Source organism: Somniosus microcephalus, chromosome 17, assembly GCF_052327205.1.
Source record: "Somniosus microcephalus isolate GS21.2 chromosome 17, FLI_Smic_1.0, whole genome shotgun sequence".
NCBI lineage: Eukaryota > Metazoa > Chordata > Chondrichthyes > Squaliformes > Somniosidae > Somniosus > Somniosus microcephalus.
In genome coordinates, this window is record NC_141003.1 from 69,909,924 (window position 1) to 69,927,477 (window position 17,554).

Here is a 17,554-nt window from a genome sequence, read left to right on the forward strand (position 1 = left end):
CCCCCCCCCCCCCGGCGCCCACGCTCTCTCTCTGTCTCTCAGCCCCACACCAAGATTCAGGATTAATATCCTTTCTGCTCCACATGTTTTGCTGCGACGATGAATATAGGTAGCTTATTGATGAGGGCTAATTTGTAAAACAAATGAGGAAATTCTGCAGGATAGGCAAGGCTTCTGGAAATAAATCCAGTCTTTTAGGAAGACCAAATGTACAGACTGGTTCTCCTGGTGCCTCTTGGACATGAAATTAAGTTTAAGAATTTTAACCATTTATTTCCAGTTTGAGAGATTTCTGTGCCCATTTGGCTGCCATTTTACCTATATAACGAGCGACTACACTTCAGAAAGTAACTAATTGGCTGTGAAACGTTTTGCAATGTCCCGAGTGAGTGGCGCTATATATAAATGCGAGTTTGCTCTTCCAGTAGATGAACATTCACAGCAGCTGCACTGCTCCTATGGAGTGACTTTATTTCTCAGAACTTTATTTCTCAGAACAGTTAGCAGGGCAGCAAATGTCCTGGAATTCCATGGCCATCAGATCCACCATGAAATTTCTCCCGGAACAGTTTTCCCCTTTCAGTTTGTTTTTGGAATGAATTCCTGGTATTCTGGCAAACATTGGCACCAGTCTTCCACTCCCGATTGACTTTATAAAAAAAAAAAATGTATTCAATCACTGAATGTGGGTGTTGCTGGCAAGGCTGGCATTTATTGCCCATCCCTAATTGCCCTTGGTGGTGAGCCATCTTCGTGAACCACTGCAGTCCTTGTGAAGGTACTCCCACGGTGCTGTTGGGGAAGGAGTTCCATCGTTTTGACTCGGCGGCAATGAAGGGACAGCGATAAATTTTCAAGTCTGGATGGTGTGTGGCTTGGAGGGGAATTTGGAGGTGATGGTGTTGCCATGCTCCTGCTGCCCTTGTCCTGCTAGATGGTAGAGTTCGTGGGTTTGGGAGGTGCTATCAAAGAAGCCTTGGCAAATTGCTGCTTGTCCATCTCATGTTTCACACCCTGAACACGTTACCTGCAAGAAAGGCTGTTTTGACTACCTGACACCACTGGTCCATGATCAGCTGACTCTGCAGAGCAGGGTGCCCAGCCCTGGTGTTATAAATGTTTTCAAGTGGCTGCATTTACAAATGACATCTTCCAGTTAGCTTAATGTCAGTGAACTGAGCACATGGTAGGGGTTATTTTGACCAAAGTAGGTCGGTGAGCACGGGGCGATGGGTGAACGGGACCTGGTGCAAGTTAGGATACGGGCAGCTTGGACAGACTTGTTTGCCGGATTTACAATCTCGTGCCACAGGGTTCGGTCGACCTTGAGTAGCCATAGGGTTTTAGTGAGCCTTACGGTGCTGTGTCCCAACTGTCATTCTGTCGGTTGTACTACTGGGGGGTGAGGCCAGGAGTGGGCCTGTGCTGTGGTGTGATGCCCTCCATGGTGCAATAACCTGCTGCCATTGCCTGCCTTGAATCACCCATGAAGAGCCGGCACTTCAATGGGTCATCGAGGGGCGAGAGCTGACAATGCAAACCATGTCGAGGCGTCTGTTGGGTGGAGAAAAGTATTTTGGGTTTTTTACAACAAAAAATTGTGTTTGCACTTTTCCTTGATTAGCACAAGTACATATCTATCGGAGAGGTACAGGCCAAGAAGGAGGAGGAGCTGCAGAAATCCCCAGTGTCGCTGGTAAGGATCGTGTAGTGTGAACCCGTCCAATGATACATGAAGTATGGGATGAGAGAGGGCTCTTAGTCAAGCACACTTTTTTTTTAGTAATTCATGGAATGTGGGCGTCGCTGGCAAGGCCAGCATTTATTGCCCTTGAGAAGGTGGTGGTGAGCTACCTTGAATCGCTGCAGTCCATGTGGTGAAGGTACTCCCACAGTGCTGTCAGGGAGGGAGTTCCAGGATTTTGACCCAGCGGCGATGAAGGAATGACGATATACTTCCAAGTCAGGATGGTGTGTGACTTGGGGGGGAACTTGCAGGTGGTGGTGTTCCCATGCACCTGCTGCCCTTGTCCTTCTAGGTGGAAGAGGTCGCGGGTTTGGGAGGTGCTGCCGAAGAAGCCTTGGCGAGTTGCTGCAGTGCATCTTGTAGATGGTACACACTGCAGCCACGGTACGCCGGTGGTGGAGGGAGTGAATGAAGGTGGTGGATAGGGTGCCAATCAAGTGGGCTGCTTTGTCCTGGATGGTGTTGAGCTTCTTCAGTGTTGTTGGAGCTGCACTCATCCAGGCAAGTGGAGAGTATTCCATCACACTCCTTACTTGTGCCTTGTAGATGGTGGAAAGGCTTTGGGGAGTCAGGAGGTGAGACACTCGCCGCAGAATACCCAGCCTCTGACCTGCTCTTGTTGCCACAGTATTTATGTGGCTGGTCCAGTTAAGTTTCTGATCAATGGTGACCCCCAGGATATTGATGGTGGGGGATTCAGCGATGGTAATGCCATTCGATGAAAAGTCTATTCAGTAGGGCATGAGAGCAGGCCATGGAGATGTCCCTTGAGCGCCCCAACTCGCCCACCGAGTGGTCAATGATTCCCCCCCCCCCCCCCCCCCAATTGCCTGATACACTACACCGACTCTGTAAGGTAGTTGAATGTAACCTGTACCACCTTAAGAGACTACCTTAAGGTGATGGACTACTTTCTGATGGCTCCTGTATATTGTAGTACCGGTGGTGACCACACCGGTATATAAACCCTGTGGAGCAAATTGTATTTCAGTTCAGCCCTGACCTTCAGTTACTAAAGACCTGTTTAAGTATTCTGTTGTCTGTGTCCAGTTATTCAGCATAACTACATTTGGAAAGCACAGACTCAACAGTGGCGACGAGTCTGATCGTACCTAGCGGCAGTTTTGCATCCAAGGAAGCTTCGTCCTCAGAACGGGCGTCGAAAAGGGGCATCCGCCCTCCACATCCTGCTGAGCACTGCATCGCACGGGAGGCCATCGGGCGCACGGGAGGCCATCGGGAACCCGGGTTGGTTTGCTGGCCACGAAGTCCACCATCAGCAACAGGCAGTGATCATCCCTTCTACGACAGCGGCGGGTAAGCCCGATCGAGCGGCACGAAGGGGAAGTCGGCCGAGTTGTCAGTGGGAGAAGGGGAGGGAAAACTAAGAAAAGGGCGGAGAACACGACCGCAGCCGGTGTCAGGGGCCGGACTGCAATCAGGGCAGAGACGCGCAGCAGCCAGAAAAGCATTAATGTCCACGAGGACCGCGGGAGCGGCGGGGAACAAGAGCAGCAGCGTCGGGGGAAATAAAGGACCGCTGGGAGGCGAGAACGGCAACAGCGCGGTAATCACCATTTTAGTCGGGGGAAGAAGACAAGCGCGGGAAAAGCCGCCAAGCGCAGGAAGCCGCCATTTTGAAAAATAAAATAAAATAAAGGAAACTCAACAAGGATGCCAAAAACAGGTAACATCACTGCTTTTGATAGCGATGTAGAAGATTGGGCCACTTATGTGGAACGCGTTGAAGTTTACTGTACAGCGAATGAGGTACTGGTGGATAAGAAAGCACTAACCCTATTAAACTCGATGGGTGCGAAGACGTACGGGTTATTAAGGCACCTTGTAACACCAGATAAACCGGTAGGAAAGAGTTTCGTGGATATTGTTACTATCCTGCAAGAGCATTTAAACCCCACGCCGCTGCTGATAGCGGAACGATTTAAATTTTACAGAAGAATTCAGCTTAGAGGAAAGCAACGCTGAATTCTTAATCGAACTGCGCAAGTTATCAAAGTACTGTCAGTTCAGTACAGGACTAGCAGACGCTCAGAGATAAGTTCGTGTGTGGGCTACTAAAGGAAGGAACCCAGAAGCGACTGCTAGAGGAAAAGGATCTTACGCTGGACAAAGCTTTCAGCATTGCAGCATCGCACGAGGCACTGCAAAAATGCAGCAAAGGCCATCGGAATTCAGCACCAATGAAATGGCATTGGGCGCAGTAAAGTGCTATCGTTGCGGAAGGACAACGCATGATCAGAACCAGTGCTGGTTCAAAGATAAAGAATGCAGGCAATGTGGCAAACTTGGTCACATAGCGAGAGTATGCCGGTCAGGAAAGAAGACCAGCAACAAAAAGTCGCCGCAGGAGAAGTACAAAAAAGTACACAAGGTGACAGAGAACAGTTCGGATGAACAGAAGACGGATTCAGACTCCAGCAGTAAGGAACTGGGTTGTCTAAAAATACATAATGTGGGTAACACAGCAGACCACCAAACTATCTGGGTCATGCTTCGGATAGCAGGAGTCCAAGTGAAGATGGAATTGGACACTGGATCGGCATTGACGGTCATGAATAAGCAAGATTACAAAGGGTTATTCTCACACATTCCCCTGAGGGATACGGAGATTGTATTGAAAACATACACGGGGCAAAGAGTATACCCCATCGGAAAGATAAAGGTAAAGGTGGTCTACAATGGTAAAGAAAGTCAGGGAATGGACTTGTATGTGTTACCTGAGGGAGGTCCGCCACTACTGGGACGGGAATGGATCCGGAGAATAAATATGGACTGGCATTCCTTACAAGCACTAACTGTAGATTCCTGTAAAGAGGACGACGTCAAACCTAAACGACTGTCCAAAATATTGGACGATGCTAAGGAGGTGTTCCAACAGGGACTGGGAACACTGAAAGGAATTACGGCAAACATCAAGGTTGAAGAACATGCAAACCCAAAATTTTTCAAAGCCAGACCGGTACCTTATGCAATACGACCTGCTGTGGAAGCAGAGCTGGAAGGGCTAGAACGTTCAGGAGTACTGTCAAAGGTGGACTGGAGCGAATGGGCCACACCCATTGTTCCCGTCATGAAGCGTTCGTTGAGCAACAAGCCGGGGGAACCTGGGAAGGTTCGCATCCGTGGCGATTTCAAGATCACCGTTAATCCGGTTCTTCACACGGTGCAATATCCGCTTCCGCGGATTGAGGATATCTTCGCTTCGCTGTCTGGCGGGAAACACTTCACCAAGATAGACCTGGCGCAGGCATACCTACAGATGGAAGTTGATGAAGCGTCACGCCAGTATCTCACGATCAACACACACAAGGGCTTATATCGGTATAATAGACTGGTTTTTGGAGTGGCATCGGCTCCAGCGATTTGGCAAAGGGCCATGGAGCAGGTATTACAGGGAATTCCAGGCACACAATGCTACCTGGACGACATTCTGATTACAGGAGATGATGATAAGGAACACCTCGCGAATTTGGAGCAGGTGCTCACCAGATTGAAAGAATATGGACTCGGAGTTAATCGCCAGAAATGTGAGTTCTTTCAGAAGCGAATCTAGTACTGCGGTCACGTCATTGACCAGGAGGGGCTTCATAAGTCACCTGACAAGATCGAAGATGTCGTGAAAGCTCCCGCTCCGGAAAATTTATCCCAGTTGAGGTCGTTCCTCGGGTTGATTAACTATTACCACAAGTTTCTTCCAAATTTATCCACGGTGTTACACCCGCTGAACACTCTTTTGCAAATGGGAGTACCATGGAAGTGGAGCGATGATTGTAAGCGGGCTTTTCAAAAAAGCAAGGCACTGATCACCTCTAAGGAAGTGTTGGCTCACTTTAACCCAACGCTGCCTATTCGCTTAGCTTGTGATGCTTCTCCATATGGTATCGGGGCAGTGCTCTCACATAAGTTTACAAATGGCTTGGAAAGGCCAGTCGCGTTCGCATCCAGATCATTGACCTCCGCAGAGCGCAACTATGCTCAGATAGATAGGGAGGCTCTCAGCCTCGTGTGGGGAGTTAAGAAATGTAACCATTACCTGCAAGGCCAAAGGTTTACACTGCTGACAGATCACCAGCCGTTGGTTTCCATTTTTAACCCTAAGAAGGGTGTTCCGGTTATGACGGTGCAGAGGCTTCAGAGATGGTCCCTTTTCCTAGGGGCACATCAATATGATATCGAATTCAAAGGTACAAAGCAACATGGTAATGCTGATGGGTTGTCACGCCTGCCACTACCTACAGCGGAAGAGGCACCGGCAGTTGACCCTGTCGAGATATTTCACTCGACCATCATCAAATGCTTACCAGTCACCAATGCGGGTATTGAGAGAGAGACCAGAAACGACCCGACACTGTCTCGGGTCTACGATTTGACAGTGAAGGGATGGCCAGCACATGGCGACCCACTGTTACCAGCATTCTCAGCCAGACGAGAACAGCTGTCCGTCTGTCAAGGAACATTGATGTATGGAACAAGGGTGATTATTCCTCCTAAATTAAAGGAGAGAGTTCTGAAGGAACTGCATGAAGGTCATCTGGGGGGAGTCAAGATGAAAGGCCTTGCTAGGGCTTATGTGTGGTGGCCAGGTATCGACAAACAAATAGAGGATCTGACTAAAAGCTGCTCAGGGTGCCAAAAAGTTCAAAACGCACCTCCAATTGCACCGCTGCATCCGTGGGAATGGCCTTCAACCCCATGGCAACGTGTGCATATCGACTTTGCAGGTCCATTCATGGATTCCATGTTTTTGATAGCGGTAGACGCACATTCTAAATGGCCAGAAGTGATTAAGATGTCGACCACTACCTCTGAAAAGACGATCGCAGTTCTAAGAACCATATTTGCAAGGAATGGGTTGCCGGAACAAATATGTTCAGACAACGGACCACAGTTCGTGTCAGAAGAATTCCAGAAATTCATGAAAAAGAATGGGGTGAAACACTATACATCTGCCCCATATCATCCGGCTACCAATGGGTTGGCCGAGAGATTTGTACAAACGTTCAAAAAGGCGATTAAAGGCCATGAGCGAGGACCATATTCCACTACAACACAAGGTGGGCAATTTCCTGATGGCATATCGAAACGCCACGCATGCAGTGACAAATCAAAGCCCTGCCATAATGTTCTATAACAGGAGGTTGCGGTCCCGGTTGGATTTGTTAAAACCCAATGTGCGTAGGGAAGTCGCAAACAAACAATTCCAGCACGTAAATAACAAGGCCACTCGGAGTTTCGAAGTAGGACAACCAGTGTTGGCCAGGGACTATAGGAATGATAAATGGCAATCCAGAACAATTCGTGCCCGACCAGGACCCTTGATGTACACGGTAGACGTTGGTGAGAACGTAATACGACGTCATGCTGACCAACTTGTGGAATCGAGAACAAGGGTCGACCCCATGTCTATGGCAGAGACACCAGTTGAAGAAGTTATTGAGCCTGTAGCATCTACCTCAGACTCGAACGTACATGATGATGTTCAATCCATAAGAGATCAAATGGATGAGTCACCCCAGCAACGAGAACCAGAGACCCCTGAAAGGCGTTATCCGGCCCGGATCAGGAGGCCTCCTCAGAGACTGAATCTTTGAACAGTTTTGTATGAAAGTTGTATATATGTTATCCATGTAATGTTTAAATTGGGGTGTACACTGTTAAGCTAAAAGGGGAGGAATTGTAGTGTATGTAACCTGTACCACCTTAAGAGACTACCTTAAGGTGATGGACTACTTTCTGATGGCTCCTGTATATTGTAGTACCAGTGGTGACCACACCGGTATATAAACCCTGTGGAGCAAATTGTATTTCAGTTCAGCCCTGACCCTCAGTTACTAAAGACCTGTTTAAGTATTCTGTTGTCTGTGTCCAGTTATTCAGCATAACTACATTTGGAAACACAGACTCAACAGTCGGTGATTCCAAATGTCCCCACTCTTGGAGGAAGTTCCTTTTTCTAAGACCCTCTCAAAATTTTTTTGTTCCTAATTTACATTTAATGTTGCATGGAAAGACTGCTGAATGAGGTAACCAGTATTGAGAGATTCATAGATTTTCTAGAGTTTAGTTGATTTACATTTTGAAGGAAAGAGTAGAAATTGTTGCAGAACTTTCCCTCAGGACTGGGTTGAGTGCAGTTGGTGCCGGAGGGACTGTGCAGAGCCCGTGGGAGGAAGGGGTTTAATCAGCTGGGCCACAGGCTTTTCGGAGGGGCATATTTTGCCCCATCCATGCAAGTATAAAATGGGGAAACCTGCTTAATGCTTATGGTAACATTGCAATATAAAGGGCTTAATACTCATGGTAACGTAATACAATATAGTGGCTGAATGTTCATGGTAATTTAATGCAATCTTGGCAAATGGAAGGGAAATATCCTCGCCCAACTCGAGTTAAAGTGAGATGTGAAATGTAACGATTGACGTGTAGTTTACTAACAGACTATACCGAGTAGCATTAAATAAAATGATTGGAATTCTGCCTTTTCCTTAAATGCAGGGAGCTGAGGAGGTGGAGCAGACCCCGGTTGAGGTCCTGTATCAGGGAATGTTATACAGCCTACCTCAGTATATGGTGAGTATCAGCTGTACACAGCCCCCCCGTCCCCGTCAGTGCGGCTGCACGCAGCCGGCATCCCTGTCAGTGCCATTCTTTTGTTTTCCTAATTTCCTAACCCCACCCCCCGCTCATTGATGCAGGAGTCCAGGTTGACAGGAGCCCGCAGCACCTCCCCTCCCGAAGATGCTGGTCATCCTCTGGTGCCTCAGCCAGAGGTGTCATTGTGGCTGAGATCAACACAGACTGGGGATCAAATCTTCAGTGTCCTGCTCTGTACAACCCCTATAATTTCTGCTCCATTTCTTGTTTTGCGCATTTTCTTCCTTGCTTTCCTTTCCCCTTCCCCTGAAAAGAGGTCAATGAATCAGGAGCGGGAATCTGCTGAGTTCTCTCTCCTCTCCCCAGGCACACCCCTGAGACCCAAATGGGAATTGAACCTGGGACCTTCCGGGTGTGTCTTCGCTGCACGCTGACTTTACAAGCTCAGCCCTAGGGGACGCTACAAAGCATTAAATCTTATCATTTGTTTCCCTCCTTCCGCCTGCCTCAGTTCCTAATTCTTTAACTTGTTTCCCTTGGTATTGGTCCTGCTTCATATTATTCTGAAACCAGTATCGCACAGGGACAGACTCATTTCCGCAATGGTTTTTTTTTTACCTTCTCGGGTGTCGGTCTTGGCTCACTGGCAGCCTCTCCAAGTCAGAAGGTTTTGGTTTCAAGCCTTACTCCAGAGACTTGAGCTCAAAATCTAGGCTGACACTCCAGTGCAGTGCTGAAGGAGTTAGCAAGTTGTGAGGAGGACACAAAGGGGGCGATTTTGCCAATGGGGGCACGTTGGAGGCAGGACTGCTGCTTGTCGGGTTGATGTCCCGCCTCCATCGATTTGTGGCCAACCCACGCTATTTTTCTTTGATTGACCTGTTAAGCCCGCCCAGCGGACTTGGCAGGCCAATTAAGGGGAAGCCGGTTACAGAGAACGTCAGTGTATGACATTTCATCTGTCAAAGTTTTGACATGAATTGTCATCGTTTGACCGCTCTGTGAAGCTGTCAAACACTGACATTCTCTGTAGTTTGGTGAGTTCTTGAATTCAAGACTCATCAAACCTCTTTCTTCTGCAGAAATTAGATGGTTGTTGCATTGGAGAATGTGGCCATCTGTAATCTCTGCCACGGAGGTGCGAGACACTCCACATACCCAACTCTTGAAGCCTGCAGGAAGAAACAAAGGTAAATAAACTTTTTCTAACACTTTCCACTTACCTCACATACTCACCTCTCCACACTTGCACCCATCACTTACCTTCACAGCACTCTTTTGCAAACATCCGACCTCCGCAGACCCACGGCTTGCCTCGGTGACCCTAGCAGGGTTCGCAGCCTTCGGGAAGCCCGCACTTTTGTGGGTAAATGGGGATAATCCTCTTATCTGCCTGTTAACAGGCAGTTAAGTGGCTGTAATCCCCTTTCCGCCTCCAAGGAGACGGGACCCGGCGCGGAACGGCTACCCACTTCCTGGCAAGATGGCAGAGGTGTGTTGGGCACCCGCCCCCAAATTCTGCCATTTTCCCGGCAGTCCCGCCTCCATACACTCCTCCCCAGGGCTGGCACGATCGCGCCCAAGGGGATATAGATAGGTTAAGTGAGTGGGCAAAAATTTGGCAGATAGAGTATAATGTGGGAAAATGTGAGGTTCTCCACTTTGGAAGGAAGAATGAAAAAGCAAATGATTATTTAAATGGAGTGAGACTACAAAATGCTGCAGTACAAAGGGATCGGGGGGTCCGAGTACATGAAGCACACAAAGTTAGCACGCAGGTACAGCAAGTAATTAGGAAGGCTAATGGAATGTTGGCCTTTATTGCAAAGGGGGCTGGAGTATAAAAGTAGGGAAGTTTTGGTGCAACTGTACAGGGTGCTGGTGAGACCACACCTGGAGTACTGCGTACAGTTTTGGTCCCCTTATTTAAGGAAGGAAACACTTGCATTGGAGGCAGTGCAGAGAAGGTTCACGAGGTTGATTCCTGGGATGAAGGGGTTGTCTTATGAGGAAAGGTTGAGCAAGTTGGGCCTATACTCATTGGAGTTTAGAAGAATGAGAGGTGATCTTATTGAAACATAAGATTCTGAAGAAGCTTGACAGGGTGGATGCTGAGAGGATGTTTCCCCTCATGGGGGAATCTAGAACTAGGGGCATAGTTTCAGAATAAGGGGTCGCCCATTTAAGATGGAGATGAGGAGGAATTTCTTCTGAGGGTCATGAATCTTTGGAATTCTCTACCCCAGAGAGCTGTGTGGAGGCGGAGTCATTGAATATATTCAAGGCGGAGATTGACAGACATTTGAACTACAAGGGAGTCGAGGGGTACGGGGAGAGAGCGGGAAAGTGGTGTTGAGGCCAAGATTGGATCAGCCATGATCTCATTGAATGGCGGAGCAGGCTCGTGGGGCTGATTGGCCTACTCCTGTTTCTTATGTTCTTTCTCAGATAACAGTTTTTGAAGGGGTGGTGGGTTATTTTGTTTCTACAGATAGCACTGCTGAAGATCCAGCTGGCTGCTGCCCCCACATCCAAGGCAAAGACCGACTCCATCAATATCTTGGCCGATGTCCTGCCTGAGGAGATGCCGTGAGTGGTTTGTTCAGACAATACTTTCCAAGACTCCTTTCCGCATTTCTGTGTGTGTGTCCTGATTTGGAACATTACCCATAAAGTAACAGGTCTATTATTTTCCATACGTTCATTATCCTCACGCCATCCCTTGAACGAAGGTCTGGTTTTCCAGTGTTGTTCCCCTCCACTTCCGGAGGCACTCTCCCACATTGGGCCATGGTTCCATTTTCCTACCTCAACACTCGATGCACTTCTGTCTCACTCATGACTTGTGAAGCTCGTGAGATGCGACCATCGTCCCCGTGATTAATCTTCATGTCTGAGCCTAGACCAAGCTGTTGGACTCTCTTGCCTGGAGGGGGAGAAGAGGAGAGACTTTGGCTGATATTATTTCCCCCCCCCACCCCCCACCTGCTCTGCCCTCCCTCGCCCAGGACCTGATGGCCTACATCCTAGGGTTCTAAAAGAGGTGGCTGCAGAGATAGTGGATGCATTGGTTTTGATCTTTCAAAATTCCCTAGATTCTAGAATGGTCCCAGCGGATTGGAAGGTAGCAAATGTAACACTGCTATTCAAGAAAGGAGGCAGAGAGAAAACGGGGAACTACAGGCCAGTTAGCCTGACATCAGTTGTTGGGGAAAATGCTGGAATCCATTGTTAAGGAAGTGGTATCAGGGCACTTAGAAAATCATAAAACCATGTTGACTCTGCGTAATCACATTATGAAAGGGAAATCATGTTTGACAAATGTATTAGTGTTTTTTGAGGATGTAACTAGCAGGATAGATAAAGGAGAACCAGTAGATGTAGTATATTTGGATTTCCAAAAGGCATTTGATAAAGTGCCACATAAAAGGTTATTACACAAGATAAGGGCCCATGGGGTTGGGGGTAATATATTAGCATGGATAGAGGATTGGTTAACGGACAGAAAACAAGAAAGTAGGGATAAATGGGTCTATTTCAGGTTGGCAGGCTGTAACTAGTGGGTGCCGCAACGATCAGTGTTGGGGCCTCAGCTATTTACAATCTAGATTAATGACCTAGATGGAAGGGACCAAGTGTAATCTAAGTTTGCTGACGATACAAAACTAGATGGGCCAGTAAGCTGTGAGGAGAACACAGAGTCTGCAAAGGGATATAGATAGAATAAGTGAGTGGGCAGTAAGGTGGCAGATGGAGTATAATGTAGGGAAATGTGAGGTTATTCATTTTGGTAGGAAGAATAGAAAATAGAATATTTTTTAAATGGTGAGAAACTTTTAAATGTTGGTGTTCAGAGAGATTTGGGTGTCCTCGTGCAAGAAACACAGAAAGCTAGCATGCAGGTACAGCAAGCAATAAGGAAGGCAAGTGGCATGTTGGCCTTTATTGCAAGGGGGTTGGAGTATAAGAGTAAGGAAGTCTTGCTCCAATTGTACAGGGCTTTGGTGAGACCACACCTGGAGCACTGTGCACAGTTTTGGTCTCCTTATCTAAGGAAGGATATACTTGCCTTGGAGGCGGTGCAACAAAGGTTCACTAGATTGATTCCTGGGGTGAGAGGGCTGTCCTATGATGAGAGATTGTGTAGAATGGGCCGATACTCTCTGGAGTTTAGAAGAATGAGAGGTGATCTCATTGAAACATACAAGATTCTGAAGGATTGACAAGGTAGATGCTGAGGTTGTTTCCCCTGGCTGGACTGTGTAGTACTAGGGGGCATAGTCTCAGGATAAGGGGCGGCCATTTAAGACCGAGATGAGGAAGAATTTCTTCACTCAGAGGGTTGTGAATCTTTGGAATTCTCTGCCCCAGAGGGCTGTGAATGCTGAGCCTTTGGAGTATATTCAAGGCTGAGATAGATTTTTGGACTCTAAGGGAATCAAAGGATTTGGAGATCGGGCGGGAAAGTGGAGTTGAGGTCGATGATCAGCCATGATCTTACTGAATGGCGGAGCAGGCTTGAGGGGTCGTATGGCCTACTCTTGCTCCTGTTTCTTAAGTTCTTAGGACACAACAGCCAACTGTCGTGAACTGTCACCTGGGCTGAGATCAGCTGACTAAATGAAAACCGGGATCAAACCTGGGATCTTCCTGACCATATACCAGTACCACACTGGTGGTGTTTCCTGACCATACACCAGTACCACACTGGGTGATGCTATTATGCACGGAACTGTCTATCTTTTTAAGTTAGCTCATAGAGGAAGTAATCACAATCGAGCGTTTAATATTTTACCGTGATAGATTCTCCTCTGTTACATTTTATGCAGCATCACTGTGCTACAAAGCATGAAGCTAGGGATTGACGTCAACAGGCACAAGGAGATCATTGTGAAAGCCATCTCGGCGCTGATGCTTCTGCTACTCAAGCATCTCAAGCTCAACCACATCTACCAGGTGAACAGAGACACGGAGCGAATAGGCGGACGTGGGTTTCCTTTCCCGAACTCTGTGCTCCTCCTGATTTTGAGCCATGTCAGGTGACGATCGAGGTGTCCTCTGGCCGCCTCATGGGGAAATTAAACTGGGTGCCTTGCGCCTCCTAGTGGCCAACCAAGGAGCACCGGTGGGAGTCTGCGAGTTGATGCCTCTTTGCAATCTCGGCAGCGAAGGCACTGAGTCTGGATGGACTGAAAAACGGGGTCACCTAGGGGGAAATGGCCAATAAAATAAAGATATATAAGCAGGGATGAGTTGGGGAGGATTAACAGTTATCACATGTTCCCACAAGTATCCTGTTGCTGGTCAGTTGTATGGGGAAGTATTCACGAGTGTGTGTGCTGCTGTGTCCCATAAGAGAACCAAAGTACTCAGCCTGGAAAATCAATCCTGTTCCAAGCTCACACAATAAAACAACTAGAGCATAATCAGTCACTGGGATAAAAACTGTCCCATTAACTGTGACTCACTCCAAATGTCTGTTCAACATCTTAAACCCTCCAAACCACTCAATTAGATTCCAGCCTGTAACTCACTCCTGGGTACCTGTTGTTCTATATATAAACCCTCCAAACCCCTGGATTAGATTCCAGTCTGTAACTCACTCCCGGGTCTCTTCCTTCATATGGCAGCCTGAAAAACAACATTAAATGTCGAGCTGGCCGTCCCCTCTACGCCGTCAGGTGATGTGGAGTCAGTAGCTATTCAGCCAGGGAAGGGCCTTGGTGAGCATTGGTGCTCGAGATGCTGTGTGGTTTGGATAGCCCCTCCACAGTCGCACAGTCAGCTATCGCGCACCAATGTTCCCTGTAAGCTGTGCTTTGTTCTGCGTGACCTGTTTCTTTTAATGTGCGGTCCCTTTAAATGTCCGAGCAGGTGCGGTATTTATAATGTAACAGCCGGTGAGCGGCCTACGCAGAACCTTTTAGATTACTGCGCGGCCGTGCGCACCTTAGCGTGAACATAGTCCCTCACCTTCCATTTATGCAGCGCCCGTACAAAGTTCCAATACTGATCGCAGTGACCTGTATTTTACATGAGGGCAGGTGGTTGATCCACGGGCTCCACGATCAGGTCCTGGTTCTTGACCCCACTGCTTTCTCACATCCTCCGCCACTAGTTACCTGCTCACAGGTATTCTGACGAGGTCGAAACTCCTGTCGCTCCTCAACCTCATGTATTCTCCGAAGAGCACCACGAGTCTTCGGAGTGACATCCTTTCCAGACATTTCCACGCAGCTGGAGATTTTTCCCTGGTGAATGGGAACCGTGCACGACTTTACCTGCCCCCGCCCCCCCCCCCCCCCCCCCCCACCCCCTGCTCCCCTTCTGAAAAATAACAAGCTCCTGGTATTTGCCGCGTGACTAATTTATCAATCCTCTTCCCTAGTCTTTAAAATTTCAAACCAAAACAAAAAATGCTGGAACGTGCTCAGCAGGTCAGGCAGCATCTGGAGAGAGCAAAACGTTTTTGGTCGATGACTCATCATCAGCACTGGAAGATGTTTGAGATTTAACCATTTTTTAAGCTAGTGCAGAGCCAGGGAAAAGGCATGGTTGGGGGGGGGGGGGGTGGTGTGGAGAAGGGGGGGGAAAGGAAATAACAGAGGAAGGTCTGTGATAGGCTGAAGAGCAGGAGTGATTAAATGACGAAAGGGGACAAGTAATGAAACAAAAGACGGGTCCAGAGGAGGTGTAAATGGCTACAGCAGAATAGCAGAGCGGGCGAGAGAAGCTTGGGGAACCTGGCAAAGCGGAGAAAGGCTCCAGTGATTCTGGAATGGGATGGAGGTTTTAAAGTTTGACGTGGGTAAGGACCGGTGAAGTGAGGAGATGATCCCTTCTTACCCTTCTTTGCCTTTCTTCTAGTTTGAATATGTTTCCCAGCACTTGGTATTCGCCAACTGTATCCCGCTCATTCTGAAGTTCTTCAATCAGAACATCATGTCTTACATCACCGCCAAGAACAGGTAAGAAGGGTGAACTCTGAAATCACACTGTGTGACTGCAAACCCAGCCTGTGGACAGGGCATCTTCAAGTAACAGTGCCCCTCTGGGTTACTATCCAGCGACCCCTGGTGGAAAGTCCATGTGTGAGGGCATTGTGGAATGATGGTGGGCGGGGGGGAAAAGAGGGCTCGGCTGTGATGCATCCCACGGTCGAATGGCCCTCTGGAGCTCATTGCACAGAGTCTTCTCCCCCGAGGGATGGTGGTGCCTTTGGTGGGATGCCAGAGAGTGGTAGGTGTCTGTGGAACGGACATTGGCACCTTCAGAGGGGGAGGGAAATCCGTGCTGACAAAGCTAACCTCCTTGTGATGGGGAGTCATCACAACCAAGCCTACACCTATCCTTGACCAACTTGCACAGTCTAGCAGGAATAACACTCGCTGGATAGGGATCAGGAGCTGGAATGGTGGTCGGGTTTTCCTCCCTCCCTGGCTTAGGCTGGCAAGGCCCATTGTAGCTCCCTGACTGAGGATAGGTAACTCAGCGCAGATTGAAGATTAAATCTGGGACCTCCCTGACCTGTGAGGATCAAACACTCACTGATTAGGACAGTATTTTTAAGCCAACACTTTTAAAGCTAATGCTGTTTTTTTTTAAAAGCCTGTGGGATCCTTAGCTTTATAAATAGAGGCACAAAACACCAAAGCGAGGAAGTTATGCTAAACCTTTATGAAACACTGTTTAGACCTCCGCTGGAGTATTGTGTTCAGTGCTGGGCACCACACTTTAGAAAGGACGTCAAGGTCCTGGAGAGGGTGCAGGAGAGATTTACTAGAATGGTACCAGGGATGAGGGACTTCAGTTATGTGGAGGACTGGAGAAGCTGGGATTGTTCTCCTTAGAGCAGAGAAGGTTAAGGGAAGATTTAATAGAGGTGTTCAAAATTCTGAAGGGTTTTGATAGAATAAATAAGGAAAAACTGTTTCCACTGGCAGAAGGGTCGGTAAGCAGAGGACACAGATTTAAGGTATTTGGCAAAAGGTGAGGTGAGGAGAAAATGTTTACGCAACGAGATGTTATGATCTGGAATGCACTGCCTGAAAGGGTGGAGGAAGCAAATTCAATAATAACTTTCAAAAGGGAATTGGATAGATACTTAAAAAGAAAAAAATATGCTTGCCTATGAGGAAAGAGCAGGGGAGTGGGCCTAATTGGGTAGCTCTTTCAGAGAGCCGGCACACACGATGGGCCGAATGGCTCCTTCTGTGCTGTATGATTGTGTTATTTGAAGGAAGAACAGAATAGTATTGGAGGAAGCACTGGACATTGACCTTGTACATAATTGGAATATCTGAGGATAGGGAGGGGAGAGGAGGGAAGACCAACCCTCGGACCAGTTCCGCACACAGCAGTCTTGCAAAAGGCCGTGCAGTATTACCCAGACCGGCCGCACGTTCTCCTGTGTGTCTGCTCCACGGCAGTGGTTTACCCCAAGACTCCTGTGCAGTGAGAATTATTGCAGTTTCTGTTTCAGACATTTAGTGCTCTTGGTTTCTCACTTGCACTGCCGATTGTACTGGGTGTGAACGGTGTGTGAGATCACCGGGGTTATTTAATGAGCGGTCGAGCAGCTTGCTCCGAGGACTTGGCTGTAATTGTGTCTGTTCTGTTTCCCTGTGTGCAGTATCAGCATCCTGGATTACCCTCACTGTGTGATCCACGAGCTGCCGGAACTCACCACAGAGGCTCTGGTAAGTACAGAGAACGTAGAAACCAGCATCTGTCCTGTTAAACTGCACCATAACGGAGCAACAAGGTCCCAGGTCCATCCCTTGCCTGACCTGGGATGCTGGAGTACTACTGATTAGCTTCCCACTCCTGGGCTGGGAAGGGATCATTTAGCCACTCCTGATTCCTGCTGCGAAGGGTGGGTTTATGGAAAAGAAAGACTGACTTGCATTTAAATGGGGCTTTTCATGACCACCGGTCATCCCAAAGCACTTTACAGCCAATGAAGTACTTTTTGAAGTTTTCACATTGCTGCACAAAACCCAAAATAGCCACTCGCTGATTATTAACCAATAGTATAAAATTACAGTTGTTTTCTTAAACTCACAAAATGGCCTGACACCACATTCAAATTGCCACTAAAGGAAAAGTAAACTTGCATTTCTCCAGCACCTTTCACGACCTCAGGACATCCCAAAGTGCTTTACAGCCAATGAAGTACTTTTGAAATGTAGC

At 48.0% G+C, this 17,554-nt stretch overlaps 1 protein-coding gene across 8 annotated transcripts in view; it reads left to right on the forward strand.

The window, feature by feature from the left end:
* Window positions 1–17,554, forward strand: part of strip2 (striatin interacting protein 2) — a 75,150-nt gene that overhangs the window by 25,405 nt on the left and 32,191 nt on the right. For all 8 annotated transcript variants that reach the window (XM_086010627.1, XM_086010623.1, XM_086010624.1 and 5 more), the window contains 6 exons: window positions 1,625–1,696; window positions 8,264–8,338; window positions 10,854–10,951; window positions 13,192–13,318; window positions 15,230–15,330; window positions 16,995–17,061. In XM_086010627.1, coding sequence (XP_085866753.1) covers window positions 1,625–1,696; window positions 8,264–8,338; window positions 10,854–10,951; window positions 13,192–13,318; window positions 15,230–15,330; window positions 16,995–17,061 — 540 coding nt within the window. The remainder of the gene's footprint in view (window positions 1–1,624; window positions 1,697–8,263; window positions 8,339–10,853; window positions 10,952–13,191; window positions 13,319–15,229; window positions 15,331–16,994; window positions 17,062–17,554) is intronic.